The 27690-nt window shown below is 41.6% G+C and overlaps 1 protein-coding gene across 1 annotated transcript; it reads right to left on the bottom strand.

The window, feature by feature from the left end:
* Window positions 1–27690, bottom strand: CTH (cystathionine gamma-lyase). The gene is made up of 12 exons (XM_075557318.1): window positions 27378–27690; window positions 23544–23625; window positions 20570–20665; window positions 18445–18554; window positions 15524–15655; window positions 12907–12964; window positions 11176–11253; window positions 9657–9809; window positions 8950–9071; window positions 7060–7112; window positions 725–863; window positions 1–519 (listed from the first exon to the last, which is right to left on the bottom strand). Exons 1-12 carry the CDS (start codon window positions 27543–27545, stop codon window positions 502–504), a joined length of 1209 nt encoding a protein of 402 aa, XP_075413433.1. The 5' UTR covers window positions 27546–27690; the 3' UTR covers window positions 1–501.

Here is a 27690-nt window from a genome sequence, read left to right as displayed (position 1 = left end):
TATATTAAATACAAACTTAACCCAGTAGATTTTATAGTAGAAGACTTTTCGAGTATTTGACTTTTTGCCTTACGGCAATGAAGTACAGACCATCACTATCCCAAGAATATGCATAAATCACACTTGGATTAGGACACTCATTTAATAATTTACATTGTTCAGAAAACATCACAAATGAACTACCATTACATGGTAAACATGATCGAAATAAATCATACACTGTGAGAAAAAGACCATGATTCCCCCAGCCCCTCCCCAAAGCAGCATAAATCTCACATCCAACAAAGTCAGAATACTAACAGTACTGACCTGTCAAGTACAGTAAGAGGAATAAGAAACCATTTTTAACAGAAATGATCCCTGGGAAGTCACAGTTTTGAAAGATAATGAGGTGGTTAAAACTTTCACTTGAAAATTCTGTGAAGATTCCTTAATGCTCCATTGATTTTTCAGAAAATAGGATTTTCTCAAGAAGCAGCTTCCAGCAGCAGTTCTGGAAAGCTAGTTGCGACTCGGGTGCTGTATTAACATGAACAAGAAAAGGAGGTTATTAAAACTGCAAGTATGTTATTATCTCCTGCAAGAAGTCTTCTCTGAATGCTACCAGCCTTTTAGATGTGAACCAGGACTGTTAGCGAGTTTCACTCATCCACTCATGCATCAGGAATAAAGTGATCCTCACTCTCAAAATTAAAACGCACACACAAATAACAGTGACACTTACTGCTGCCTTCAGCGCTTGAGCTACATCCTCCAGAAGGTCTTTTTTATCCTCTAGGCCCACCGAGAGCCGAATCAATGTGTCACTGATTCCGAGGGCATTCCTGTCACTCTTTGGCACAGATGCATGAGTCATGATTGCCCTGGAAGGAAGAGCATCTTTTAGATCACAATATTGGGTCTGCACATGAATTCTAATGGGACACTGGTTCGGGGTTGGATTCCTAATTAGAAGTTAGCTGGTTTGAGCTGCACTATGGGAGAAACATGAGGCAGTCTCATTTTGTAAAGAGACTGGCTTGGAAACACGATTGAGCTGCTCTGCTCTGTCCTCCAGAGTCCCCATGAGTCAGATTCAACCAACAGCAACAAACTAGGGGTATTCAGTCGATGAAACCACACGTATCTCACGCATTGTAATTACTCTAAATATCAAAGATTTCACTGCTTTTCCAGAGCAGAAATGAGGGGGAAATGTCTTGCCTAATCGTGATTCTAAGTGAAAATCAGAAACGTTCATCAGTGGGTGAGACAAAGTCTAGCCAGATGTGGAGGGTGCCACTCAAGTTCCCCACGGTGGGAAAGGCAAAGCCACCTGCATGTGTGTGGGGGAGGTCAGATGCTCACAGGCATCCTCCCAGAGGGTGATCAGTTGCCAGACTGCAGTGGGCCCCACTCCCTGCTGTTAAGTTCAATGGAAGCCTGCAGTTGTCTGGTTCCTGTAGGTGGGGTTTACACCCTACTGATAATGGTTCCTATGGAGATCTAGAGAATAGGTCAAAGTTAAGCTGCCATCCTAAACCTAGGATCTTCCCATCTTGTCACATGTATAACCCCAATGCCTCCTCTTCCTATCACGCGTATGTCCCTAGCCCACCCCCTCTCGTTACTGTATAACCTATGGCACAGCCCCTTCCAGTGACGTATGTCCTCACCTGTAATTAGGGGGCTTGCATGTCCCCAGAGAAGATAAAAAGCCTGGGCTAACATTAAATATCTCTCTCTCTCCCTCCACGTGGACCATCAGGCAGGGCTAAGGTGAGCATGCTACCATGAATCGTGTCTGACTCCATTTATTTCAATACTTCACTTCTATCTCTCATGCTCTCTATAACTTTACTATGATCTTTACTTATTATCGCTGTACAATTGTGCCTACCGGACCCGTAATGATGTGTTAGGGGCTGGCTTCCCCTGACACATGTGGACTTTCACACCGCCTGAGAGGCTTTGGCATGAAGTCTCATAACCCCTGGCCAATCTGCGAAACAAATTACCCAAAGCTCTGACTCACAAGAGCCCTTTTGGACTATGAGCCTGCCAGAATTAATTCTCTCTGCATCAAGAGAATTGTCCAGAGCTGAATTTTCTGAGACAGATCAGATAAAGACCACCCAAGATGGTTAATTTTCTAAACTAACAATTCAGCAGCGACAGCACCAGTACAAGAAGTAGGAAAAAAAAGAATGAGACAATGTCCTTTACTATAAATTATGAAACAGGAGCTAAATGACAACTGACAAAACAGAACAGCTGACAACAAATGCTAAATAAGTATGAGAAATCAGAGCTGGCAAATCTCAGAGAAAGTTCTAGAACAGAGGTATCACCGAGGAGGAGAGGCCCATCCATATCCTCTCTACACCGTACCAGGTGTACTGCTGCCAACACCCACCGCTGCCCTGCACACCACCAGCACAATCTCGGCTGGAGTAGCCGCCTCCTCTCACTTAGACCCATGCAAAGAAACACTCAGCTAGGGTTGCAGCAAATGGATACTTTCTTGTATTACAATGAAGTTTTCATATTTTAAAGAAGGTGTACATATAAAAATAAGAATTTAATCTTCAGTAGCCAGTGGACATGGGGATGAATCCCAACCCCTCCACACACTGGTTATGAGGACTTATAAAAGTTACCTAACAACTGCTGAAAACAAAGCGGGTGAATAAGCAAATGTGGTAAAGAAAGCTGATGGTGCCCAGCTATCAAAAGATATAGCATCTGGGGTCTTAAAAGCTTGAAGATAAACAAGAGGCCATCTAGCTCAGAAACAACAAAGCCCACATGGAAGAACACACCAGCCTGTGTGATCACGAGGTTCCGAAGGGATCAGTTATCAGGCATCAAAGAACAAAAAATCTTATCACTGGGTGCACAGCTCCATGATATGATCGCTGAGGACAAATGGGTGCATAAGCAAATGTGGTGAAGGAAGCTGATGGTGCCCAGCTATCAAAATATATAGCATCTGGGTTCTTAAAGGCTTTAAGGCCATCTAGCTTAGAAGCAACAAAGTCCATTTGGAAGAAGCACACCAGCCTGTGCGATCAGGAGGTGTCGAAGGGATCAAGTATCAATCATCATCAAAACAAAAAAATCTTACCATAGTGAATGGGGGGAGGGAGCGCAGAGTGGAGACTCAAAGCCCATTTGTAGGCCACTGAACATCCCCTTACAGAAGGGTTTGTGGAGATGAGTCAGTCAGGGTGCATTGCAGCAAGGACGAAACATACAACTTTCCTCTAGTTCCTACATGCTTCCTCTCCCACCCATACCCACCCTCCCCACCCCCACCCCACTATCATGATCCGAATCCTACCTTGCAAGTCTGGCTAGAGCAGAGCATGTACACTGGTACAGATAGGAACTGGAAACACAGGGAATTCAAGGCGGATGATCCCTTCAGGACCAGTGGTGTGAGTGGTGATACTCTACCTTATAAATATGGCTAAATCAGAGGAAGTACACTGGTACAGATAGGAACTGGAAACACATCCAGAGCAGATGATCCCTTCAGGACCAGTGGTGTGAGTGGGTTAGAAAGGGGGGAACCGATCAGGCGGATCTACATGTGACCTCCTCCCTGGGGGACAGGCAACAGAAAAGTGGGTGAAGGGTGATTTCGGACAAGGAAAGATATGACAAAATAATAATTTATAAATTATCAAGGGTTCGTGAGGGAGGGGAGAGCAGAGTGGGAGGGGGGAAAACGAACACCTGATGCCAGGGGCTTAAGTGGAGAGCAAATGTTTTGAGAATGATGAGGGCAATGAAGGTACAAATGTGCTTTATACAACTGATGTCTATATGGATTGTGATAAGAGTTTTATGAGTCCCTAATAAAATGATTAAAAAAAAAGTTACCTGCCTTCAGAGTCTACTTGTCGTTTAATTGAAGTAATAGCTATTCCCCATTGTAGGCACCCTGGGGACATAGTGGATTAAACGCTGGTCTGCTAGCTACACGGTCAGCAGTTCCAACCCATCAGCTGCTCTGCAGAAGAAAGATGAGACATTCTGCTCCCCAAAACATGTACAACCTTGGGAACCCACAGGGGTGGTTCTACTCTGTCCTATGGGGTGGCTGTGAGTCAGGATTGACTCAATGACAGCGGGTTGTTTTTCGGGGTTTTGGTTGGTTTCTTTTTACCCCTTATTGTATGCATGGTGTCCCTGGGTAGTGCTAACATGTAACATATTTTACTGCTAACAGAAAGGTCGGGACCCACAGGTTGAGAACTGCTGGTTTAAATCTATGCAAAAGTACCGTGGAAGAAAGGACTGATGATCCACTTTCTCAAAAATCAGCCACTGAAAACCCTATGGAGCACAGCTCTTCGCTGACACACCCCATGGATCACCACGAGTCCAAAGTGTCTTAGTACTGCACGCTTACTGTGAGGCAGCTAATTCTACGAGCTGATCCATGTGCAGTCATTTATTTTTTTAAATATACAAGAACTGGCTCATTGGCGCCTGTTTCAAAAGCTTGTCACAGACATTAAGGAGCATGCGTAAGCACTTATAAGTACCTGGAATGTAGTAAATGCATACTAAAAATAATTCTTTATGGGTGTTAGCACTCATTAAGTGTTTAGCAGAAAACAAGGCATCAGTTTCAGTATTTCCCCTGACACCCGCCCCTCCCCTCATCCCTCCATGTTCTCACAACAACCCAGTGAGCTAGATACAATAGGATCCATATTTTCCCATAAGGAAACCTGGTCTTAGAGAAAATAACTAGTATTTTGAAGGTCACAAAATTAGTATGTGGTGTCAGGCTGAGAGATTACCTTACTCCACAATGGCTTCACTTGCTTCTTCCTGGACTCCAATGCTGCACTGGCTACAGCAGTTAGGAAACCCAGAATGGCGGGTCCTAGAACAGCCCTGCCCTGCCCTGAATGCATGTGCCCACTGGCACCGTTGTAATAGCCTAAGCTCAAGCGCCTGTGCCAAGCATGTTTAAGCAATTCCCTCAATAAATCAGAAGAGGCCTACTTTAAAGAAGAGAACCGCAAAGCACTTACACATTTTACTGCTAGGAAAAAGAAACCAATTTTATATGCCAAGTATGCCCTCTTGTGCGCCCAGAGTTCCTAGCAGGAGTCTGCTAGGAAGGCTTGATAGAAAACCTTGTGCATAATGTGAATACTTTTGATTCATTCTCTGGCCAGCATATTTTTGTAGGCTTTAATAAGATGGTCTGACTGTCCTCATGAGCTCTCAGGTGATTGCAGGAAATGTGCCAAAATCTGGTAACCTTCAGCACAATGTTCTAGAACATAGTTACTCCATAACTGAGAATCAAAGCTTAAGTAGAGGTGAAAACTATTAGGTAATGTTATTGATTTCACCCTGCAACAATTATAATGTAGGGTCATAGGAGCATTCCAGGGGGCTTCAAAGAGTCACGGGAAAATTCCGTTACATTTTCATTCAATTTTTCCATGAACTTTTGGAAGTCCCTTCGTGCAATGCAGGAAAGATATAGTTCAGAGGCACTTGATGGGATGGGCAGCAAGTGAAAATCATTCATTGCATTATTGACGTCATTGTATGAGTGAACAGTATGAGGTTCACAGGTTAAGGAACTGGTGGAACCAGGTCTCAAATCCAGATGCCAGCCCCTTTTGCCTCTTACCACTGCTTCTGAAACAAAGCCTTAAAGCAAACAGGCTAACATCTCGATTCCTGGGTTATTTTTTCTTGACGTATTCCTGGGTACTAGTTGAGTACCATCAGCCAACCTTTCCAGATTGTGTGTCTTTGACCATAAAACAGTAAAGAACTAGGTAAGCTTAGGCTTCTTTCTATTCAAATATCCTTTGGTGTTTCGATAAGGATAGATTCATTGATTAGGTCAGACAGTAGTCTATAATACCAAGAAGGATTTTGGATTTTCTTGGAGCTGTGACTTACCTTAGATAGAAAGCAAACAAATAAATATATTCCCAGTATCTAGTAAAATCTTCTAACAATCAAGGGTGTGGAAGTGTTTTATCAGAGACACCGTCTCCAATTCACAAGGAGCCTTGAAACCGACTTTTCAAATATGTAACCTGAGTGAGGGAAAGCATTTAGCCCTAACTCACAGATCATAGTAATTTCAATTACTGCTACAATCTCCTTAGGGCAGAACAAGAAGACTGAGAAGGACGCAGCCCTCCAAGATTTGGTGGCACAATTTGCACTCAACTAGAAGAACTGGTGGCGTTGTGGTTATGAGGTGGGCTTCAAGCAGCGAAGTCAAAAGTTTGAAATCACCAGCCTGCTCCTTGAAATAGCGACGGGACTTTCTACTCCAGTAAAGAGTGACAGTCTCAGAAACTCACAGGAGCAGTTCTACTGTCTTAGAGAGTCACTTTGAGTCGGCATTGACTCGATGGCAGTGAGTTCCGAGTACTCTAGAAGTGGGATGGGGCAGTGTTTTGGGTCTGTTGTGCTATGAGGTGGATTGACACACTGAACAACAAATAGCAATAACCTAAAGGTTGATGGTTTGGATCCACCAAGCAGTAAGTACCATGGGAGAAAGGTCTAAAATCTGTTTCTGTTAAGACGACAGTCATAGACACGCTTATGGAGCAGTTCTGCTGTTACATATGGGCTTGTCAGGGGCTGGACCTGACTGCGTGACAATGGACTTGGGAGGGAGTGAGTGACTGCGTGCGTGGGTGTGTGTTCTGCTGTGCTAGAGTCCATTGTGATTAATTAGTAACATGCTGTAGTTAAGTAACTCGAACTACCAAATTGCTATTACATTCATTTCCCAACCCTTAGAACCTGCGTCAATCAGACCAAAAGGGTAGCCTTTGCCTGCAACAACGTCCTGAAGGCAGGGAGGGGCGGGAATGAAGGGAGAATAAGTAGGGACCCCGGGAAGGAGTTGTAAGAGCGGGAATTCAAACTACTCTCAGAAAACAAACTGTACACAAAATGTTGCATGGGAAATGCTCTGTAAACAATTATTCAACATTTAAACCACAATTAAATATTAAAAAATAAACAAACTGATATCAAAGTTAAAACACAGAGAGGCAGAAATTTACTTACGGAAGCTCAGCAAGACTCTCGTATCCTCCCAAACTCTCAGCCAGAGTGAAGAGCTACAGCAAAGGAACAATCACTTAGATCTCCCAGTAAAACAAAAACAATAGCATCCAAAAGCAAGTCTTTTCAATAAAGTAGAACAGGGGGTGATAAGCAAACAGTTAACTAAGCATGAAACCCAGAACACAAATGAGAATAAAATCCCTAACAGTAGTTTCATAATGAAGACATATTCTATTTAAACTTTGTAAATATTAAAAGTTGATTAGAATTAATTTCCTGTATCTCTCTGACTGGGATTATTCTTAATATTCAACATGTACTCTAAAAGCTTAGAATATTGTATTTCAGATCTAGTTCTCTGGTTACCTTTTAAATAAAAATCTATAAATATCTACAAAATCATACCTACTTATTTGTTAATATGTCAGTTTTTTAAATTATGATGCGGGACTTAAAAAGTTTAATTAAAATATAATGAAAAAAATAACAATTTTAAAGATAATGGAATTTCACACAAACTTTTTAAGACCCCCTCATACATTCATTTAACCGTTTAGCAGAGTAGAAAAAACAAACCTATCTCTTGACTTTTAGTGTTTTATAACCTACAGTCATCAAGTAGATTCCAACTCTAGCAACCTCCCGTTCTGTTTCTGAGACTAATCTTCTCTTGTGAAGAGGCTGGTGGATTTAAACCACCAACGCTTACACAATGGTACCATAAAATTTTACAAATGTTTTTAAAATGTCTCTCACAATCACCTTAAATTGGGTCTACATTACTGCCATTCTGATATTACAAGCGGATGAACTTGAGGCATCAGGGTGGCACTGAATGTCCCAGGAGCGCCGTATTTATTCTGTTCATTGCCACTTACCAGGTGCTGACTGACCCCGAGTGACGACTCCACGTGCCACCGAGTACCCAGTGCTGAGCAGGGGTTTCAGTGGCTGTTTTTCTTAGAAATACATCGCCAGGCTTTCTTTCAAAGGTGCCTCTGGAGAGAGTCGACCTGGCAGCCTTTCAGTTCGAAGCTGCATGGATTAGCCATTGACATCACGCAGAATGAAACCTGTACTATTTAAATCTGAGAATCTATTCTTATAGGAGTCAGGTAAAGCTAGTTTAAATCTGAGAATCTACTGTTGTAGGAGTCAAGGTAAACCTAGTTTGTGCAGTGACACAAGACTTGTCCAGGGCCTCTGACAGCCTCCTGCCTTTGTACAAATTAGGCAAGAAGCTCGCCTTCGCAGCCCCAACCAGACACAGCCGCGGAGGCACAGGGTTAGAAAGCCAAAGTCCCAACAAACTTTGGTTTTTGTTTTTGTTTGTTCTCCCAACAAACTTTAGAAGAAAGGTTTAGGCAGTACACTGCTCTCATAGTACTTTAAAGGTCTCACAAAATATTTCCATTTTAAATAAATGTGAAAACGAATACATTACAATATGCCATGTTTCTCAAAGAGACTGCAGTGTGTAATGAGTTCAGGAAATGAACTGCTCCCAGTGCCACCAGTGTTTCACGACACTTTCTGACTTGGAGAATTGCATGATCAAAGGTTTGCTGGTGTGATCTGCACATTCAAAACCATCGGTCCGGGTAGGGCTGAAGGGAGAATTAACTGCTATAAGCAAGTCTTAGGAGGTCCCAGGAGGTGAGTTCAGTTGCTAGCTGAATGGCTGGTGGTTTGAACACGTGTATCAGGGCTGTGGACGAAAGACCCAGCACGCTGCTTCCTGAAAGCGCACAGGCAAGCAGCCCCGGGCGACGCTCCTCTTCTACCAAGAAACAGGCCCGCAGTAAGCGCAGAGCCTCAGCAGCAAGAGGTGTGTCTGGGCTTGAAGACAGTCTTACCACTACGATTTAAAAACCCATCTTGGAAGTTTACCTTTAAGTTCTTGAGGAAAGTCTCAGCATGCTGAAGATCACCCTTAATATAGAAGGTAACCATGCCTGGGCAGCCTGTGCACTGACGCTTGGCCAACTCATGCTGCGGGTGAGAAGGGAGTCCTATAATCAAGACACAATAAAAGTCTTACTTGAGCATCAAACACGTAATTTAAAGGAGTGCGGGGAGGGCAGGCGACCCACAGCACACTTCAGTAAACTGCAAATAAACTTCATAATGAGCTATATGCTATGCACATGCTCCTTCAAGATTATCTCCTTAGCTCACACTTTGCAATTACAACAGTACAACGTCGATGAGCAGACTGGTTTGGATAGAAACAAGCACCAAGGGGTGAGGCAGGGGCGTCACACTGGCTCTGGTGGCTCAAGTTATAAGGCCATTCGGCTGGGCCACGATCCCCAGGGGGTTGGCTGTTATATAACTTCTAAATATTATAAATATAATACATTGTGGTCTAAAGCAGCCCTCCTCCATTTCACCCAATGATGTTGTCTTTGAAACCCCACTGTAGTGATCAGGAAGGAAGGCGTATACTGACACACAGCAGTGCTCAATAACAAGTCAGGAAGAAATTACAGGGGGGAACCCACCGTGCAAATAAATGCTACATAAGAAGGATACTTATAACAAATAACCCTTAAAGTAGTCTAATGTGTATCCGTTTAGAAATCACACCAACATACCAGGATAAATAACCTTTTCTACCAAAGGATTAGATTCCAGAAATTGAGCGACTGCCATTCCATTTTCAAAGTGCTTATCCATTCGGACTTGTAGCGTCTTCAGACCTCGATTGCAAAGGTAACAATCCAGAGGAGATGGAACGGCCCCAAGAGCTGAAAAAAAACGCATGCTAGGTTAGTTTTAGGTGGTGCATGCGTGCGTGCGTGTGTGTGTGTGTGTGTAAATCTGACCTCTTTTTCATTATTGTGACCTCAAGAAGGTAGCCACAAAAATCAATGTTTACGTATCAAATCAGCAGCATAAGAATGATGGGCTGCTAACCACATGGTTAGTAGTTCAAAACCACCAGAAGCTTTGTGGGAGAAATACGAGACTTTAGGCTTCTGTAAAGATTTACAGCCATGGAAGCCCAAAGGGGCAGTTCCACTCATCTTGGAAGGTCAATGAGTCAGAATGGACTCAATGGCAGTGATTTTTATTTGCTTCCATAAATGAAAGGTCATCATTCATTATGAAAGCCATAGTTCATTTTTTTTAAAAGGGAAAAAAATGCAGTCTATAACTAAAAATATGCTTGAGCTTGACCAAATTGCAGTCAAAATTAGCATGGATTTGAACATAATCTAACTCCTCATATCATAAAGCCTTCTGTAAAACTGTGCCTCCACTATAAAATTTTTCTAAATTCTAGTTTTCTTCCATTTTTCATTTTTTTTCACAAAATATTAAGATACTATCACTATATAACACTTAAAGGAGGGCCATGAGTCAGTCAGTAAATACTGAAATAACGTCTCATGTTGTTTATTTGGATGTATGAAAAAAGAACTTGTTTGAGGTAAGAGAATTCTGTTAATTTTAAGCCCACAGACCTGCCCATCACATTTTTCAGGACAGAGCTCTTTAACTGTGGGCAAATAGGTAAAAATCATACTGGAGTGGGGGGGGGGCGATACTGTATGGTATATATACATTTAGGTTCTAAAAGAGTCTGCAGAGAAAGCTATGCAAAAAAATAATTTGCTCCCCTTCATTTTCATTAGGGGAAAGAAGTTCTGAAGTTTTCCCAGAGCAATGTACTCCTCTGAGACACAGAACTATTGGGAAACCATGGTGCGTGCTGGTGGAAAAGAAAAGCTCCCTGTTTTCTGGAGGGAATAACTTTAAAAAAACTGAAATGGCTACGTTTACTTGGGGCGGTCAAGAATTAACCTTGTCAATTGTAACATTGCTGTCCTATCTGAAATAAGCGTACGTGATGTTCTGGTAGTGGTCTGTGATGTCTGGTTAAAGTTAAAACCCCGCATTTTGGTGTCTTCCATGTCATATGCTGGGTCACACAGAGTCTTTTAATGTTTGCATGCTTTATCTACATTTATTTCCTTCATATCTGATTCAAAAATCATTCAAATAAACCAACTAATTTGAAATCAGGAAAAAAAAAGACTTAAAGGAATGCAAAGAACAAACACTTTTATGGACATTGAGAGAGAAAACCTGGATTTTTTTTATACTCACAGTTTTGCAAGAAACGAAGCCTCTTATGGAGAATCTCTGAATTAAGAGACACTAAGCCCATTACAACATCACTGTGGCCTGAAACAAAACAAAGCAAAAAAACCCAGCTAAATTACTAATCATTTAAGTTTATATTTCATTTTATAATTTCACTTTTTAAAACTCTCAAAGAAAAGGTCCTAAAGTAAATTACATCGAAATCAATATTAACAAAATAACACAGAACCATTAAACTAAAATAACAAAGATTTTTTAAAAGCTATCCTCCTGTTTAAAATGTTTTACAGTAAATTTTGATCTTCCTGTGAGAACAGTTTCCTCTAGAATACATGAAATCTTATTTTGAAATCAGATGTATTTTTGTTTCCACACACGGCACAGAGAACATCTGAATACTCGTGTCACTAAATCAATTCTGATTCAATGTCGGGCTCACAGCAGTCCTGCAGGACAAGCAGAACTGCTCCGACGGGGCTCTGAAACTAAATCTTTTTAAAGGAGCAGACTGTCTCACTTTTCTTCTCTAGAGCAACTAACTGGTAAGGTTTGAAATGCCATCTATGGTTGGCTCCTTAATCTACTACGCCACCAGACTCCAGAGGAGAGTTCAAAATATCAAACCCCATGCCATTTTCATGAGCCCTGTGGCGTATTGGATAACAAGCATGCTGGACTCTAACTGCAAAGTCAGCAACTTACAACCACCAGCCAGGGGGAAAAGAGAGGCTTTCTACTCCCAAAAAGAGTTACAGTCTCAATGATGCCCAGCCAAGACAAGATATAGTGTCTGGGGTCTTGAAGTTAAACAAGCAGCCACAGGGAAGCAACAAAACCCACATGGAAGATGCACACCAATCCGTGTGATCATAAGGTATTGATGGGATCAGGTATCAGGCATGAGAAGACCCAAAACAAACAAACAAACAATCATATCCATGATGCTAACGAGGGGGAGTGGAGTAGAGACCCAAAGCCCATCTGCAGACAATTGCGCATTTCCTCACTTAAGGGTCACAAGGAAGGGATGAGTCAGCAAGCACTGACTTAACACACATTCCTCTAGTTCTTTAATGCTTCCTCCCTCCACTATCATGACCGCAGCTCTATCTTACAAATCCGGCTAGACCAGAGCATGTACACTGGCACAGATAAGAGCTCTGGACACACAGAATCCAGAACAGATAAACCCCTCAGGGCCAATACTGAGAGTAGCAATACCATGAAGGTAGTGGGAAGGTAGGGGGAGAAGGGGTAAACCGATTGATATGATCAACATACATCGTCCTCTCCTCCCAGGGGGGCAAACAACAGAAATGTGGGTGAAGGGAGACAGCAAATGGCATAAAATATGAAAATAAAAATAATTTATAAATTATCCAGAGTTCATAAGGGTGGGAGAGGGAGGTGGGGGAAAGGGGGCTGATACCAAGAGCTCAAATAGAAAAAAAAAACATTTTGGAAATGATGGCAACATATGAACAAATGTGCTTGAGACAATTGATATATGGATTGTTACAAGTGCTAAAGAGCCCCCAAATAAAATGATTTATTAAAATTTTAAAAAGAGAGTTACAGTCTCAGAAACCCACAGAAGCAGTTCTACTGTGTCTTTCCTATAGGTTTGCCATAAGTCATAATCTACTTCACGGTAGTAAGGTTGTTTTTGTTTGTTTTCTCTTTTCATTTACCAACGGGAACAAACATTCACAATATAGGCTGTGCCTATCTTACCGTTCATATATTTTGTTGCTGAATACATGCAAATATCAGCTCCAAAAGATAAAGGCCGCTAAAGGAGATAAAAGATTTTTTAAATGAAAAAACACTTGAAAATATACTTCATTTCTCACCTACTTGCTATTTAAAATTCTATTCTCATTCCAATCAGAACTCACTTTTCAAACATACACCTTAAAAACTCCAAATTTTATCATATTCTCTTCCCCTTTTCTCCCTCTCACCAAGTACAAATGTGGACTATTAGATTCAGTATTTAACCAGTATGCAAAGAACAGATCAGGCTAGGTCAACAAGCCTCTTGCAGCTGTTTATTTAGAGCCTATTGATTTAGTGCCTACCACACATACCCTGGCATTTCCTGGTTCATTAAACACATGCAATAGTTTAAATAAACATCCAGCAAGTCTTTTGACAATATAAGATTATTTTCCTTAGATTTTAGGCATTTAAACCTACAATATTAGACACACTTGGCTTGCCAAGATCTTGACTCTTAATTCCTCTTCTACTACACTCCTTTTGTCAAGTGTAAAAGTCACTTATATGGAAACTCACTTGAGTTGTCTACCCGCTCAATTTTTCTGCATCTTACAAGTTTTTGTTTACATACATTAGCCAACTTACCCACCAAATATTGTATCATCAATCCCTTTCCTTTTACATTAAAAAAAATTAAATGAAGTGAGTATGTATGTGTAGGTCTTTGAAAACACAGGCTACGTGATGTTTTGGAAGTCTTTGGAAGCTATCAGTGTAGGGAGATCTTTTCATTTTTAGGAGAATATTTGAGTGTGAAACCATTAGACAAGGTAGTCAAGTGGCTCCCAAACAGAGCAAGGTTCTGATTAATTCAGCTGGAACGAATCTGAACCGTAATGAGGTAGATCCCCAAGTCTGCCATAAGGACTGTGAGGCGGGCTTCAGAAAAGTAGAAAAACAGTGACAGTAACAGGAGAAAGCGAGCCAAGTCTGAAGTGTCACTACAAATGTTAGTTATCTTTGGAATGCACAAACTCGCTGGGGCTCAGCTTAAGAGATCCTTTGATATATGAGTCTAATCATGTACATATATGTTGTGGAGTTGGAACAATGAATCCAAAAGTGAAAATCACCTGGATCAAATATATGATGCCAGGGGAGATTCCCTAGGAAACAGAGAGTGCTACCTATCAGAACTCAATGCAAACCAAACTCACTGCCATCAAGTCAAGGACTACTTGAAAGTCACCCCGCAGCACAAAGTAGAACTGCCCTTGAGGGTCTCCAAGGAGGTAAATCTTTATGGAAGCAGAAAGCCTCATCTTTCTCCCACAGAGCAGCTGGTGGTTTCAAACTGCTGACCATGTGTTTAGCAGTCCAACTCGTAACCCGCTATGCCACCTTTGATATTTATCATGAGCCACAGACAGATGGCTCTTGATCCTTCTGAACACAGTATACTATGGAACTGTGCTCCTGAAATGCAAAATAAAACACAGTGGTGCTTTCTGAATAAAATGGTGGAAGGTGACTACTCATGGAGTCTGCCAGTCACAGAGAAGCAGCAGGTAGGGGCAACTTCAGGACCAGTCATAGAAGGGGGGGATGTAGATAACTGGACGTGCATGCATCTCTATAACTGAGGAACAGGAGAGGATGAGCTAGTAGGGCCTCTATAAGTCTGAAGAACAAAAATGAACTACAGGAAGTGTAATAAGATTGATCACAAGGTGCAGGTAGGAAGAAAACAATTGGGAGACATTGAGTTCTTCTAAGGAAAGCATAGTTACTGTATTTAGCAGAGAGAGGGAGGAACAATGTGCATGAATATACAGACACCAGGTCAATTAAGCATCTACCAAAAGAAGAAAAACAAGAAGTAGGAAAAATAGAGGGGAAAGAGAATTGAGTGAGTGACAGGTGTATGGGAGGGGCAGGGTAGTTACATAGAAGGGGACTCAGAAGAAATGTGTCCAGTGAAATCGGCCAGTTAGAACTCAAGGCGACTGTCCTGTTTTACTGGGTCTTCCAAGCTTTCTACCTTTGATAGGGTGCAGTCTAATCACTTTTCCATCACGGAGTGAAAATACGTCTTTTCTGGAGGTCTCTCGCAGGCTTTACTGTGCATACAGCTACAAGGAATTAAGCACGTAAACATGCAAAGGGTGTCTACGAGGCACTACAGAGAAAGAAACTAGAAAACAAGAGGAGCACAATGTGTGGCATATGCTGAGAAATCAGTTTGCATAACTTTCCATTTCCTTTTATTTGTCGCAAGCTTAGCCAGGTTAAAAACTTTATATAAGCTTAAGTGTGTGTGATGGTAACTCAAAGCAGTAAGATGGTTTGAAGCAATGCATAGGCATGCACAGCACTCCTATGTGAAAGGCGGTGGCAGAGGCACTCACATGAGAGAATCTGAACGTTATCATTGAAAGAGCACCAAAGTATCAAATCAATATTAACATGTAGCTGAAAGGTATTAACTAATTATAGAAAAGACCCAAATTTAATTCTATGTCTTGCCAACAATGACAGGTAGATTCCACTATTTTGAAAACGCTTTCAACATAATTAGAGGTATCTGGATAGCCCTCAAATTATGCCCAAAACATTTTTTTTCACTTACTTGGAAATATGCTGACATAAAAGTGTTATCCACAACCATAATAATGTCTCCGTGTTTATGGATCGTCTGTGCACAGGCTTCTATGTCAATTATCTTCAAGTTAGGGTTGGTGGGGGTTTCAAGCCAAACAAGCTAAAAACAGAAATAATTCTGTATATATCAGTCTGTAAAAATACACTTCCCAAGCAAATATCTCAAATGTTTTAACAATTTAGGAGCTAAATTTTAAAAATGAGAGTATGGATCATGAAGATATTTAAATCTTTTTTTTTTAATCATTTTATTAGGTGCACTTAGCACAATCCACACAAACATCAATTGTATAATGCACATTTGTACCTTCATTGCCCTCATCATTCTCAAAACATTTGCTCTCCACTTAAGCCCCTGGCATCAGCTCATTTTTCCCCTCCCTCACCGCTTCCCTTCCCTCATGAACCCTTCATAATTATTTTGTCATATCTTACACTGTCCAACATCTCCCTTCACCCATTTTTCTGTTGTACGTCCCCCAGGGAGGAAGTTATATGTAGGCCTTGTAATCGGTTCCGCCTTTCCACCCCACCCTCCCTCTACTCTCCCAGTATCCCCACTCTCACCACTGGTCCTGAAGGGATCATCCACCCTGGATCCCCTGTGTTCCAGTTCCTATCTGTACCAGTGTACATTCTCTGGTCTAGCCAGATTTGTAAGGTAGAATTTGGATCATGATAGTGGGGGGGGGGGCGTGGGAGGAAGCATTTAGGAACTAGAGGAAAGTTGTATGTTTCCTCATTGCTACACTGCACCCTGACTGGCTCGTCTCCTTCCCATGACTCTTCTGTAAGGGGATGTCCAGTTGCCTACAGATGGGCTTTGGGTCCCCACTCCGAACTTCCCGCTCATTCACTATGATAAGATTTTTTGTTCTGATGATGACTGATAGCTTATCCCTTCGACACCTCATGATCACACAGACTGGTGTGCTTCGTCCATGTGGGCTTTGTTGCTTCTGAGCTAGATGGCCACTTGTTTACCAGAGATATTTAAATCTTAATCCCTGCCACTTCCACAAATTTCTTCCCCCTCCCCCCCACCTCCACTGATTTCCGAAAGGCTCTAGCTCAGTGACTTCCTACCAGGAGCCCTGGCCACAGTGGTGGGAGAAAGACAAGGCACTCCCTTCCGTCCAGTGGAATCTGACTCGCAGGGACCCTGTAGAACAGGGTGGAATTGCCCCACGGTGTGCAAGATTGTAGCTCTTTATGGTAGTAATAAAACCTTATCGCTCCCCCATAGAGTGTCTGATGGTTTTGAACTGCTGACCTTGAAGTTAGCAGCCCAACCCACTATGCTACCAGAGCACCTTTTGATGCATTTGGTACTGTAAAATAACATACCTGTGGCTTAAGGAAGACCTTAAATTTTAGAGTAAGGAACAGAAGTGACATACACAACTACAAACATGTCCACAGGGATCATACTTATCCAGCTACGCCCCCTAGCACAATGTAAGCACACCGTAGGAGCTCAACAGATACTGAAAAAAATTTAAAATACTATTTCTTAAACAAGGTTTAAGATTGAATTGCATCATCTACAACCTTAGTTTTTAAAGGATTTTTTCTTTCCTGTTAGCTGTATAAATGGGCAAGAGATCTGGTTTAGTATTTTGTTCTTACTCTAAAGTTCCACTGTAGAAAAGACAGTTAAAGTAGTAATGCATATTCTAAAGTATCTTGACTTAAAGAAGCCGTAAAAACCATTCCCAGGTGACACTTTATTAATCCCAATGATAGTACATAAATAAATAAATAGCCAATAAAAACAAAAGTTTTCCACAAAGTTTTAAAAATTCTAGTTCAATTGAAGAGCCAGATAATCCAGGAGTAAGAATTCAATGCAGTAAAGACCTATAGTACAATGTTTTGTTGCCAAGGCTTAAGATTTGCTTTCTTCCTTTCAGCTCAGATCAGCTACTTTACAGTCTTTCCCCTCCGGCAAGATAGACAAGTTCCTCTGAAAACCGGAATCACTCAAAGCTCCCCCTGGTTGAATACTCAGAGTAACTCGTTGTGCTCCAAAAGATTCTTCATTTTTAGCAACCATTACAGCAAAATCTTCAGTTCAAATCTTTTCATCATTAGCCAAAAGTTGGAATAGGCTGCACTAGAAAAGACATTGGTGCTTCTTGTATGCATTCAGAATTTAAATGGGATCGCAAGAAAGATGTTCACATATGCCATTCACTGAGACACAAAACACCTTCTGGTGGCATGCACAATGATGGTGACCGCGTTTTGTCTGTACCTCTTTCTCTCCCTCTAATGTATTTTACTGGAGTATTCCTTAGAACTCTTAAAATGCCCCCCATGTATAGGTTTTGGGGCTCTGCAAGCTTCCTTTTCTGTAACCCAACCTCTGGGAGGACTTCCGGTCACCAATACTAACTTGGCAAAGCAGATAACAGTTGTATGCTCCCGGCCAACAAATGTTCTGAAAACATTTAATCTCTATGATTCAAACATTAAATGGTATGCTCCCTGAAACACTAATCACGTAATTAATCGTTTCCTCCCAGTACCTGAATCTAGAGTACATAGTCCCCTGTCTATAAATTCTGTAGCAGCAGCAGGTAGGGTTCTAAGCATTTGATACACATTATCTCATGTCATACCTATTTGCAGATGAAGAAATTCCAAGTTTAGTTAAGCAGTCCTTCAGGATAATACTCCATGTAGGATACAGAATTAGGATTTAAATCCTACTCCAGAAATCGACTACTCAACAATTAGCAGAAACCAAATCCATCTTAATCTTAAGGATCAATTCCAATGGCTTTCAATAACATGTATGATCTAGATTTGAATTATACACTTCAGCAAATAGGAATAATAAAAACTAACAGGAAAAATAGACAAACCAGAGGATTGACCAAATACCTTGGTTTCTGGTGTAATTGCTTCCTCTAACAATTTGATTTTGGAACAATCGACAAAAGAAATCTTCAATCCAAAATCAGCTGCCACCTGCCTGAAGTATCTGTTGGTACCTAAGGCAGAAGAGAATCATATCAATTACAGAACACCGTACAGTATTAAGAAATGCTCGTTCCTGAAAAATATAAACATCTTAAAAATTTAAGGTAGTCTCTGTCTACTAAAACAAAATTAAGGGCAAGTTTAGTTTAGTGAAGTTGTTTGGCTTTCTCGCATAGCCAAGAAAAAAGATTTCAATTTTAAGCTCAAAGTTCAACAGTCAAATAAAACATATTAACATCTACATGGGGCAGAAAATGCTTCTCAAAATACACATTCAGGGATGTGTGGCCAAGCTGACCTCACCACACTGAGGCAAAACACTAAAGTCATGCAATAGAACAGCAGGGGGTGGGAGGGGGGACAGAGCAAGGAAGTCCCAAGGGAATATCAAAAACAGACTTTGGGGCCAGAGCGTGGCACCCCATCAGACTGGAAAAAACTCCGAAAGGTCAACAAACAGACCTTGAACTATTAATAGGCTTTTCTTTCTTTTCTTTTTTTTCCCCCTTTTTTCCTTCTTCTAGAGATCGTAAGTCATTGGCATTTTTGTTTGTCGGTGTTGCTGCCATCACCTTGTTTTTGTGTCACTTTGTTTGGTGCTTCCAGGCCATCTGCTATTCTATGTGCATATTATTATCTCTGCAGGTCTATCTAGATAAGGTAGGCTGGATAAACAATATGGAAAAGAAAACAAAGGGACCGATGTTTCCAGGGGGACATGGGAGAATGGGAGGTTGGGGAAGGTAAGAGATGTTAACAAACCCAGGGACAAGGAAACAACTAGTGATTCAAAACCAGTGGCAAGGAGTGGGTGGGAGGACTGGTGGGGAGTGATCAAGGGCAATGTAACTGAGAGGAATTACTAAAACTCAAGTGAAGGCTGAGCATGACAGTGGGACAAGAGGAAAGTAAAAGGAAATAGAGGAAAGAGCTAGGAGGCAAAGGGCATTTATAGAGGTCTAAATACAGGCATGTACTTATGTAAACATATTTACATATGATAATGGGGAAAAAGATCTATGTGCATATATTTATAGGTTTAGTAGTAGGGTATCCGATGGACATTGGGCCTCCACTCACGTACTCCCTCAATATAAGAACACTTTGCTCAACTAAACAGACATTCCATGATACCTACCTTCCCGACATGATCACTGAAGATAAATGTGTGCATAAGCAAATGTGGTGAAGAAAACTGATGGTGTCCGGCTATCAAAAGATATAGCACCTGGGGTCTTAAAGGCATGAAGATAAGCAAGCAGCCACCCAGTTGAGAAGCAACAAAGCTCACAAAGAAGAAGCACGCCAGCCTGTGTGATAGCGAGGTGTTGAAGGGATCAGGTAGCAGACACCAAAGAACAAAGCATCATTGTGTGCTCACCTTCCCCACATAACTGAAGACAAACGTGTGCATCAGTAAGCGCTGTGAAGAAGGCTGATGGTTCCCAGCTATCAAGAGATATAGCGTCTGGGGTCTTAAAGGCCTGAAGGTAAACAAGCGGCTATCTAGCCCAGAAGCAACTAGCCTGTGTGATCACAAGGGGTCGAGGGGACCAGGTATCAGCACTGACTTGATGGCAGTGAGCTTGGTTTTTCTGGTTTTAGCAAAGAGTGAGGAGCCCTACTGGCATAGTGGGATAGACATCGGACTATCAATCACAAGGTTAGCAGTTCAAAATCATCAGCTGTTCCTCAGGAAAAAGAAAAAGAATCACTTGCTTTATATTTCATCTTTTTGCAAGGAAAAATTTTAAACTACTCTGGAATATTCTCTTTTAAACATTACCTCTTCCAGAGAAGAATGTGTCTCAAGGTTAATCAAGTGCCCTATAGCCTCATTCCAGAAGCATTTTAAATGAAATTTTTGTTAAGAACTCTTATTGTAAGCATGGATTCTAAGAATTAATGCACCTTCTAAGCCAGCATCACACCTCTAAAGAGATAATAAACAATCAATGATAGTAGCAACATTATAACTAGAACCCACTTTAATTTCTTTAAAAGTATCCATTGAAGATTTACCTACCTCCATATACATCATCCATACAAATAATTTGGTCCCCTGCTTTTAAAAGATGAGTGATAGTCACAGTGGCAGCTAAGCCAGAAGCAAAGGCCAAACCTAAAATTAAAAACAAGTTAACATGAGCCCAAAAAGTCAGACCAACTGGAGGGTCAGTGGTCCAGTTCTCGCTTTCCACAGAAGAGCCCTCCAGTTCAAGCCCAGTCAAAGTCCTCCATGCACAGTCTCCCCTCATCTGTCAGTGGAGGCTTGCATGTTTCTGTGACTCGGAACAAATTCAGCTTTCAGACGGATATGGACTGATCTATTTCTGACAATCAGCTAATGAAAACCCCTTGGATCACACCAGGTCACATTTTGCCGTGAGCTGGGGGGGCTGGACAGCGGCTATAAGAACAGCATTGGTAAGAAAGCTTGCGTTGACCATCCTCTTGCTGCTCTCTGAGACTCATCATTGCTGAGTTTCCAGACGTCACTTGATGAATACCACTACAGAATCTCTTCTTCCCTTTCAAAAGTGGCCTGTCTTTAAAATTAAAACAATAATAATAAAAATGTGGATACTTTTTTTCTTTAAAATTAAAATAATAATAAAAATGTGGACAGATACTTTTTTGCCACATCAATTCTGACTTTGTTAAAACACTTCTCCGAAACACTATGAGGAAACAATTCTTTATAGAAGACTGGTATAAAAGAACTATTCCCAACTAGAGTTTAAAAATATCAAACTCAAAAAATAAGTAAATACATACATACATAGGTAGGTAAATAAATAAATAAATATATCAAACGCTTGAGGAATTTCAAGCTTACGGAATGAAACCAAGATAAGATTTATTCATTCATTATATAAATATGTAACCAAAAAAACATTTTAACACAACTCAAAAAATGATCCTAGATGTGGTGGATAAATTTATTTTACATTAATAAATACATACATGCTTCTTTTCCATTCACTATTGACTTTATTTAGCATCTTTTATAAAAATCATTAAAAGCAGATACAATAATTGTACTCAATGAACCAAATGAGGCTAAGGGACTGCATGGGACTATCGGCCTGAAGCACTCTTGAGTGAAGGCTCCCCTGTGAATGAAGTAGTCCATCTCAGTAAGTACTGCGTACATCTGAAAAATCATCTCGATGAAACAGGTGGCTTAAACTGACTCTAAAGCAAAGATGAAGGGCCTGGGGGCAGGGAGACCAGGTTACTGTAAACAAAACATCCACAGTGGAAGGGATGAGATCACTGACACAATATGAAAAGTGGAACCAGATTACTGCACTGAACAGCCTGTGCAGTAATCACTAAACGGGACCTTAATGGGTTATGCAAATATTCATTACAAATACATTACGATAATATTTTTAAATGGAGAGATATTTAGGTAATATTTGTTTTATATTTTATAGGTTTGTAAATCTTTACATATATGAAGATGATTTCACTGTGATCTTAAATAAAAAATTTTTTTAAAAGACTTAAGTAGTTCATTCCTATTTTCCAAGGGCACCTGGCTATTTAAAAATGCAGCCTGGTGCTACTGTCAGGCACAAATCACCAGAGTGTACGGACCAGTCTAAGGACGTTTCTATTCTCATAGGTCATATTATAAAACTGAGTTAATGTTTATCTAGTTATACTTACAGCTTCAGATGAAGAGTGTATTTACACGGACTCTAAACAGTACTGTCCGTACTTGTTTTTACCTGAAAGTTACAACATGCATAGTACTCCTTCTGTGCGACTTTGGGCAAATGAACCAGTTTTTTGAACTAGCTAACATTGATTTTAAGATCCCTACTCGTACGAACAGTTTGCATTCAACTGCTAACCTAGAGGCTGACTCTTCAAAATCACTCAATATTATCCTAGAAGATTGGCTTGGTGATTTGCTTCCATTAAGATTAGGTCAAAAAGGTGTTACAGCAAAGTGTGGTGAAGAAAGTAGATGGTGCCCGGCTATCAATCCGCATAGTGTCTGGGGTCTTAGAGGCTTGTATCAAAACAAGCATCCAACTAAGCGAGGAGTGATCTAAGTCCACACAGAAGAAGCACACCAGCTTGTAGGATCCAAAGATGACAATTACAAACTTCAAACCTGGGGAAGGGAAAACTATCAGGGCAAAAATTATGAACACCCAATTTGTAGAAAGCTATGAAGGACAGTGGGAACCCAAAACCCATCTGTAAAGTATCTAGTCAGATAGAGCCACTGGCAAGTCTTTACCATCCTTACTATCAGGGAGGCCATTGTAATCTTGATTATGCTGGATCACATTTGATATTTGGCCTTAGGATTTGATCTCCCTAGGGACCTGACCTAACTCTCTTCTGGGTGCAAGTATCTCTTACTTGTTCCATGACAGAAATTTCTTCCCTGGCTTTTTTAATGTTGATGGGAGTCTTTTCTTTCTTACTCATTTGTAATTTTGTCTTTTTATCATTAATATTTTATCCTTACCACCTTATTTCAATTTTATTTTTTATTGTTTCTGTTGGGTTTCCCAGTTTGTGAAGCACAAGAGGAGTGGCTGCACAGTGATAATAACTGATAAAAGGGTTGATGGGGGAATGTAAGGGTGGGGGGTGGGTGACAGGAGATTTAGAGAGCAAACAACGGAGGGGAGAGGAAACACTAGAACTGATTTTGATTCTAAAGGCTATTTAACCATGGGATAGAGGGGGATGTTCTAAAATTGATATGGCAATGATTGTACAATTCTCCTTCATATGTCTGAACTACTGAACTGTATGATATGCAAATTATGTGCCAATAAAACTGATGGGGAAAAAAAGGTTATGTCAAAGAAAACCCAGTGCAGTCGTTCCACTGTCACAGTGTTGCCACCAAGGCCTTAACAATCACCTTACTTTTCTCCCAGTTCCGCATTCTGTGCCTCAAAGACTGTCTCTGAACAGACAGAAACGGAGTGTAGACCCCCCACTTTGAAGCCCACCATACTTACAGTACTTAGCCCCATCCAGTGCAGCCACTGCTTTCTCCAAGCAGTTCCTGGTGGGATTCCCAGAACGGCTATACTCAAATCCCTGAAGAAAGAGAAGCTCAAGGTCATCCGAAGAGCTCGCAGTGTAACATGAGCGGTCCAACGCCAGCACCTCCCCCACTACCTTCTCCCCCCCCCGCCCCCCCCAGGCTCATCCCCACATAACGACGGTCTATTACGTAGGCCTGTCCTGCGATGAGAGCCATGCAGCCATGTCGTGACGGGGGAGCCTAGGAAGGCAACCAACCCAGATCACAATTCTGGGTCTGGAGAGCTGTGTGCCAATAGCTTTGTGACTTAATCAATCAACATTTCCAAAACCCAACCTCATTATCTATAAAATGAGAGTGATAACACCACAGACTGCGTGCACTGAAAATAAAGGATAATGTACAATAAGTGCTTTGTGTGACACCTAGCAAGTTGAAGCCACTAGGTAAATGATAGTCTGTATGATGGCTTGAGTTACTTTGCAGACTCACCTTTACCCATTAATCTAGGGGCATGAGGAAGAGGGCTACTGCATGAGTAACACAAAACCTAGCCAGTCTGTGTTTCATTTCCTAAGAAATAGGTAATGATTATGTTTATTATACAACAGGAAAAAACAAACATTCCTCGAATGCTCGAAGTTCCTATCTTAGCTCTATAAAAATTACACAAAAAATAGGGAGTGATTCTTGGTAAGGAGAACGTAGTACTTACTTGAAAAACGTATGTCCTATGCTCCTTTTACATGTATGGTCCTCTCCTAGCCTCAACTGATTTCATCATCATGCCCTGCTTTCAGGAAACTGAAGGAGCATCAGGGCCAGAATGCAAACCTAGGACTTGAACCTGACTAAAAATGCTCTAATTTCCCCCTGCTACATATAAAGGAGCCCTAGCAGTACAATGGCTACATGATGGGCTGCTAATGACACCGTCAGCAGGCTGAAACCACAGGATGCTCCTCGGAGAAAAGATGTGGCTTCTCACTCTCCTGTAAAGCGTTAGAGTCTCGGAAACCCTCCGGGACAGGTCTACCCTGTCCGATGATGTCACTCTGCATCAGAATTGAGTCCATGGCAGTGAGCTTGGTTGTTTGGCTGTCTACATACAAAGGAGTCTCTTGGTACAAACAGTTAAGCATTGGGCTACTAACTGGAGGTGTGGCAGCTTAACCCACTCCATTATGCCCCAAAGAAAGGTCTGGCCTTCTGCTTCCAAATCTCCCTCTCTCTCTCTCTCTCTCTCTCTCTCTCTCTCTCTCTCTCTCTCTCTCTCTCTCTCTCTCTCTCACACACACACACACACACACACACACAAAACACCTCACTCCCATCAAGTCAATTCTGATTGAGAGCAACCCTATAGGACAGAGTAGAGCTGCCCCTGTGGGTTTCCAAGTCTAACTCCTTACTGGAGCAGAGAGCCTCATCTTTCTGAGAATCCTATGGAGTGCAATTCTCCGTTGAAACCACGTGCAGTCACCATAATTCAGCCACTTGTATGTGCGTGTGTGCCTATGTTTGGTACCTGCTTCACATAACTCATAGCAATAGTTCTCAATCCCTGTTTCAAATTCAAATGCTGCAAAGCATTGGCAATAATTATAATAGCAAGAGGTTCTGTTAATTGGTTGGCTTCCCTTTTTTTGCCAAGCTTAATACTCATAGTAACCCTCCAGGGCAGAGCAGAACTGCCCCTCACAGGGTTGTAAAGACTGTAAATCTTTACCGAAGCAGAGAACACATCTCTCTCCCACAGAGAAGCCAGTGAGTTGGAACCACTGACCTTTGAGTCAGCAACCAACTTCTTTCCCCACTGGACTACCACGCTCCTTGTCAAATTGAACAAATACATTTACAGGATTCCAGGATATCCTCATCACACCCCACCATCACCTCTTGGCTCTTCCGTGCAGCTAAATTCATTCAGAGAAAGGGACTTGCATATTTCTGGCAGATGGTTACCTTTGCAAAGGGGCGACAAAGGAGTGCTTGGAGAGAAGAGTGATGACTCTGCCCTCTCAAGGCCATTCAATCGCTCTCCAAAATGAACTAGAGATCTGAGGAGTCCCACTCAGCCTTTCAAACCCCCGTTAGCGTTAGAGGCCACTTTTTCAAAGGTCTTACCAGCGCTGGTGGCATTGTGAACGCAGTTAATGATTAATATCAGGGCAAATGGTTAACTTTTACATTTAGTTCCAGCATTCTGATTGACAGCACTGAATAAGCTCAACCACAGATAAAAAACTGCATACTTGGAAGACAGGTGTATGCCCTTTGATTCCAAAATACAGTAACTAGGAGAATCTTAAACCAGCCACAGGAATGCCCGTAGAGCTGTGATTACTTACTGGAGGGCAGATAGATACATAAAAACAGGTGAACAAGAAGGCAATATACAATAAGAAGGGAGGTCAGGAACACAAGCAAACACCTAACTATGATAAAAATAAATAAAAATTTTAAGTTAAGGGGAAAATTCTGTATTTCACACTGCAGCGGTCACTAGTGAGATTCTTTTATGCTCCTTGCTAAATAAAAAATGCAGAATTCAAACCTTATTGAATATATATATATACACACTATACCTTACAAAACATAGGCTAAATTTAAGACTTTTCCTAGACTTACATAAACACACCACAGTGGTTGGTGACCCATACTCAAGCTCGGTACTTAAGACAGTTTGACTGACTCCTTGCGAATCACAGCAACGTTTAAATACTTCAAGATTCATAAACTGTGGGGGAGGGGATGGCAGCAACCATCTGTGATTAACAACTGGGAACTCTCCACAGAGCTCATAAATATGTATGACTCTGGATCAATGTTATTTTTTAAAAAACATCTAGCTCTCTGCTCAGGTTGTTTAATACTACACTGTCTACCACAGAGCATGTAAGCACCATGCAACTATATATGAATCTCACGTTGTAAGGTGCTACTCTGATCCCCATTTACGTAGGACCACATTGGGCGACTTGCCAGAAGAGGCAGCGTCAGGATTCAAGCCTAGGTCCTCTGACAACATGACTTACATTCTTCATCAATCACTAAGCCACCTTGCTTAAATGATGCAATGGGCTAGATTATTGCTAGCATCACTGCAAGAATCACAGAGGTAGCCTAGTGGCTAAGTGGGGGGGGGAGGGGGGGAATCTAGAGCAAGGACTGAATCCCAGCGTCACCATTGCTATCTGTGACTTTTAGACTAGCGATTTACAATCTTAAATCTCAGCTTTCTGATTGTGAAAAAAAAAGAGTGTTAGTTCAGAGTAGGGTAGTTCTTCCCATTTATATAATACATGTAATACACCGGATAGAATACATTTAAGAATGTATCTAGCAAATGCTCAGTAAATATTAGTAACTAATAGTGCTGTTGTTCATTACATGCGGGTTAACTACCAGATCCTTAGATTCTGTTCATGTGGATATGCCTTGGTAATTTTCGCTGCTAAAGATAATTCTAGAACGTTGTCGGCCTCGGTTTTCAATTTGTCAAAGTTACATGAACCCCATTCCAAACTATTTGACAATTTGTACGAACTGCACCTTCCAGTCTGGTTCATCAAAAGATGAAATCACTGGATCAGGTACAAAATGTGACTGCAAGGAGTATTTCAGGTAAAGAAATATCCTTTCAAGATGCCTTCCTAATTTATGAACCATAGTATAGATGGCCTGTGTGCCTTTTAAATCTATAAGGCATCTCTCGATACGAGCCGGAATCGACTCGATGACCGCGGGTTTGGGTTCTTTCCCGGCTCCGCCCCAGGCCCTCCCAGCTGGAGCCCCAGCTCACCGAGTGCTGGCCGGGCGCGTCCTGCTTGAACGTGGTGGACAGGGAGATGGGAGGCACCACGGCGCGAGAAGTCCATTGCTCGGGCTCCTGGCCCGCGTGGATGGCATCCGTGGCGAAATGCGGAAAGCCGGGCAGGAAATCAGGGCGGGGGGCGTCTTTTTTCTGCATGGTGGGCAGCTGAGAAAGAACAAGGCAGATAAAATTCCGAGGCTCGGCGCCGGGAGTTGGAAACAGAGGGACTAGGAGAGAGAGAGGTGGGCGCGGGAGAGGCGAACCAAACGCACACGCACGCCCGGGCACAGGGCAGGAGACC

This window comes from Tenrec ecaudatus, chromosome 1, assembly GCF_050624435.1.
Source record: "Tenrec ecaudatus isolate mTenEca1 chromosome 1, mTenEca1.hap1, whole genome shotgun sequence".
Classification (NCBI taxonomy): domain Eukaryota; kingdom Metazoa; phylum Chordata; class Mammalia; order Afrosoricida; family Tenrecidae; genus Tenrec; species Tenrec ecaudatus.
The sequence above is the reverse complement of the archived record's forward strand: the minus strand, read 5'-3'. Positions and strand labels throughout refer to the sequence as shown.

Excerpts from the sequence above, each read along its gene's own strand:
- CTH (XM_075557318.1), bottom strand. The coding sequence starts at position 27,545 with ATGCAGAAAAAAGACGCCCCCCGCCCTGATTTCCTGCCCGGCTTTCCG. Across the intron at positions 23,626-27,377 it reads ACGCGCCCGGCCAGCACTCG|GGATTTGAGTATAGCCGTTC; the intron begins GTGAGCTGGGGC and ends CTCTTTCTTCAG. Across the intron at positions 18,555-20,569 it reads TATGGATGATGTATATGGAG|GTACCAACAGATACTTCAGG; the intron begins GTAGGTAAATCT and ends CTTCTGCCTTAG.